General features: G+C 39.0%; 1 protein-coding gene across 1 annotated transcript in view; it reads right to left on the bottom strand.

The window, feature by feature from the left end:
- Nucleotides 1-3,129, bottom strand: part of LOC107660301 (nucleolar protein 11-like) — a 54,019-nt gene extending 50,890 nt beyond the window's left edge. Inside the window, exons 1-3 of the mRNA XM_016449583.1 lie at nucleotides 3,111-3,129; nucleotides 2,870-3,011; nucleotides 2,579-2,784 (exon numbers count right to left, since the gene is read on the bottom strand). Coding sequence (XP_016305069.1) covers nucleotides 2,579-2,662 — 84 coding nt within the window. The 5' untranslated portion in view covers nucleotides 2,663-2,784; nucleotides 2,870-3,011; nucleotides 3,111-3,129. The remainder of the gene's footprint in view (nucleotides 1-2,578; nucleotides 2,785-2,869; nucleotides 3,012-3,110) is intronic.
- Nucleotides 3,130-3,374: the final 245 nt, after the last annotated feature.

Below are 3,374 nucleotides of genomic sequence, written 5' to 3'. Positions count from 1 at the left end.
ACGCCTCTGTAGGTGTGTTTTGTTTAGCTTTTGCAATATACTCGATAATGTCATGATGTCTCACGAGTTCAGTATTTGCGCTAAACCTGCGCAGATTTGACCTGCATGAACTTCCCCAAGAAATGAATGAGTGAACAATTTACAAAAAGTAACTGGCCAAATTGGCTAGTGGTTTGACAGCGTTACCCGCCACAGCTGATTTTTACCCGCATTTGGCGGGATGGCGAGTGTTAATTTCAAACCCTGGTCACAATCCAATAACAAATCACGTCAAGGGATAGATTCCTATCACTAGCATGCAAAATATACCAATACCAGCACAAAACAAAAATAAATTAGAGCAAAAAACCCATGAAGTGGTTTAATGTGAATTTAGAACTTGCATTATAACCCCTGGCAACAGTGTAAAAGTAGCCTGAGTCAGACCCACCTCTCCCGCATTGGCATCTGCACTTCACACGTGTATGCCCGCGGGCGCGAATTAAGAATCACAAACGGCTGCATTCGAGTCTTCAAGACAGGACACAACATCGTCAAGTAAGTAACTTTAATGAATGTTACAGTATTCACTGTAGTTGTCCACTAGTAAAAACATAGCTTTATCAGTCATTATCAGTGTATGCCATTGTTTTGCGTTTACTACAGTTCAGTGGTTCAGGAGGCGCTGGCTGGTGTGACTGAGTGGAGGCAGGACAATCACAAACGGCTGCATTCGAGTCTTCAAGGCATTTTAGGACACAACATCGTCAAGTAAGTAACTTTAATGAATGTTACAGTATTCACTGTAGTTGTCCACTAGTAAAAACATAGCTTTATCAGTCATTATCAGTGTATGCCATTGTTTTGCGTTTACTACAGTTCAGTGGTTCAGGAGGCGCTGGCTGGTGTGACTGAGTGGAGGCAGGACTAATTTGCATATTCATAGATCAGCATATAGTAAATGAGGCAATGGTGTAAGAGTTACATTCAAGCTATTTTAAGGCATGAGAAAATTTTCACAAGAAAAAAACGTTTAAATGTCATTGTGATGATCAAAGATAAGTTTCAAGGGATAAAATATTTGACCACGGGGACTTTAAATTCTGCTGAGGTGAAATTCAGTGCAGTCCTGTATCGTGATATGTATCGTGGCCTCTGTATCGGGATACATATCGTACCGTGACTTTGCTGGTGATACACAGCCCTAGTTAATATGTTATTAATTCATATAATATATTAGTAAGCAATAATTAATGGGGGAAAAATAACATTGAAACACTGAATTCAAAATACTGTCTTTGGGTGGGAAAACACAAGGCAACATTAAAGCTTCTTTTTTGTTGACTGCAGATGTATGAAATCTCTTTGGAAAAAATAAATTTGGAAAGACTGTTGGCACACGATGGATTTTCAAAAGTACATTATACATGACCCAAACTCACAGACCTTGCAGAGATGGAGTTTGCATGGAGCAGCATTTACTACCAAACGAGCTGCTCAGAGACTGAAATCACCAGATCATAAGCTGCTCCTTTTTAAAAGAACACAGTGCCAGACTTCATACATCTGACTATATACAGCCCTCTATGGACACCTTGGCAATTGAATCGCCATTGGCTAGTAAATTTTTTTGTTTACTCGCCAGACTGATAAAAAAAAATAATTAAATAAATATATATATTAGTACAGTTTCAGATATTTATAAAACTGTGCCATTTTACAAACATATATATACATGTGTGTGTGTGTGTTTGTAAAATGAGGTGAGCGCCAGCCAATGAGATTGCCGTTTGCACATTAGTTCCACCCACTACCAGAGAAAGCGGCCGTTCTTAAACGCTGAAGAATTCCAAAGGAACTCCGTTATTTTGACAGCAAAATACAACAAAGAATATCGTTTACATGTAGCGCGTCAATTCTCTCTCTCTCTCTCTCTGCGTGTGTGTGAAACAAAGCGACGGGGAGTCGTGCGCCTTCGCACTAGAGTTTACGGTACGTTAAATACAGGTGCGTTGCACATCCATACAGCACAGATCGCTTGACGGAGAGTGAAACTCTGAAGCGCTCAGTCAGAGTGTTCTGTGAGTGAAAATATATCTGTGCTACACTTAACCTCCAACTCACACACTGGCGAGTAAAATCTGAGAATTTATTAGCCATTGGCTAATATTAGACATCATTTAGTCGCCCAGAGTAAGATTTAGTCGCATATGCGAGTGATTTACTCGCAGTGTAGAGGGTTGATAATTAAATCACAGCCTTTGCAATGTGCTAAATCACACTAAGTAGGGCTGGGCAAAAAAAAATGTTTTTTCGATTAATTTTTTTAAATGATGAAGGTTTTCATCAGCCAACTGGTACGTTTCATATACTCGCCAATGCACATGCACCTTTGCCTGTCAAACTAGGATACATCATGCAGTGACTGCATGGACTCTCTTAAGGCATTTTTTTTATTGTTTTGTGGCAAAGTAAGTGACCTAGTCCATAATAACCGCTTGCATATTGTTAAAACAACAATCAAGATATATATTGTCTGCAATAATGCTGCACACCCCTAGCAAAGAGAATGGATTATTTGGTTTGAGGATGAAGAATCACCTTTACAAGGTCCAGCAGACGGGTGGGGGAATCCAACCACAGCTACATGAGCCTCATCAAGCACAACAACAGCACCAGACATCAGTTTTTCTTCCCCAAGAGGAAGACTGAGACATAGGGAGCGAGATAGAGCCAGGACACCTTCAGCTCCTGTAGATGACCTTCTGAGTGGCAACACACTCTCATACACACTGCCATTCAAATCTGAAATAATGCAGAGTAATTGGGTTGTTAGTAGTACAAAACTGTAATTTGGGTCTGATGATAAAATGAATAAAAAGAGACTTACATAAGTACAACAGGTGTATGTTACTACCCCTGCATGTGGCAGAGAAGCTAATAGGTGCAGACAGACCAGGTTCAGTCTCAAATCTGTGTTTCACAAGAGTGTTGGGGTCAAATCTCTGAACATACAGGCAGTGCGCTCCTCTCTAAAAAAACAAAGTTTAGAGCTGATTTATTATGTTTCATTCATTATGCACTGATAGTACAAACATCCACCAAGATTCGAAGAGACTTCAGAAAAAAACCTGTTCTGTGCTGAACAAAATTACACATTTTAGGTAATATAATCAGACTACTTTTAGATTACTTTCAACCTAACTTGTTTTTCCACATTGATTTAAAATAGAATAATCTTGTACCATATTGGTATAAAAATACAAAGTGTAATAAAATATATTCCATTTGTTGTTATCACCAACATGCATTAAACACTATATTACGTCAAGGTTTCCCAAACTGGGTTTGTGAAGGAACTGCAGGGGATTTATGAGTTTAATGAAAAACGAATT

The sequence above is a fragment of the Sinocyclocheilus anshuiensis genome, unplaced genomic scaffold, assembly GCF_001515605.1.
Source record: "Sinocyclocheilus anshuiensis isolate Anshui unplaced genomic scaffold, SAMN03320099.WGS_v1.1 scaffold1735, whole genome shotgun sequence".
Taxonomy (NCBI): domain Eukaryota; kingdom Metazoa; phylum Chordata; class Actinopteri; order Cypriniformes; family Cyprinidae; genus Sinocyclocheilus; species Sinocyclocheilus anshuiensis.
Note: the sequence above shows the minus strand (reverse complement) of the source record. Positions and strands in the feature narration are given on the sequence as shown.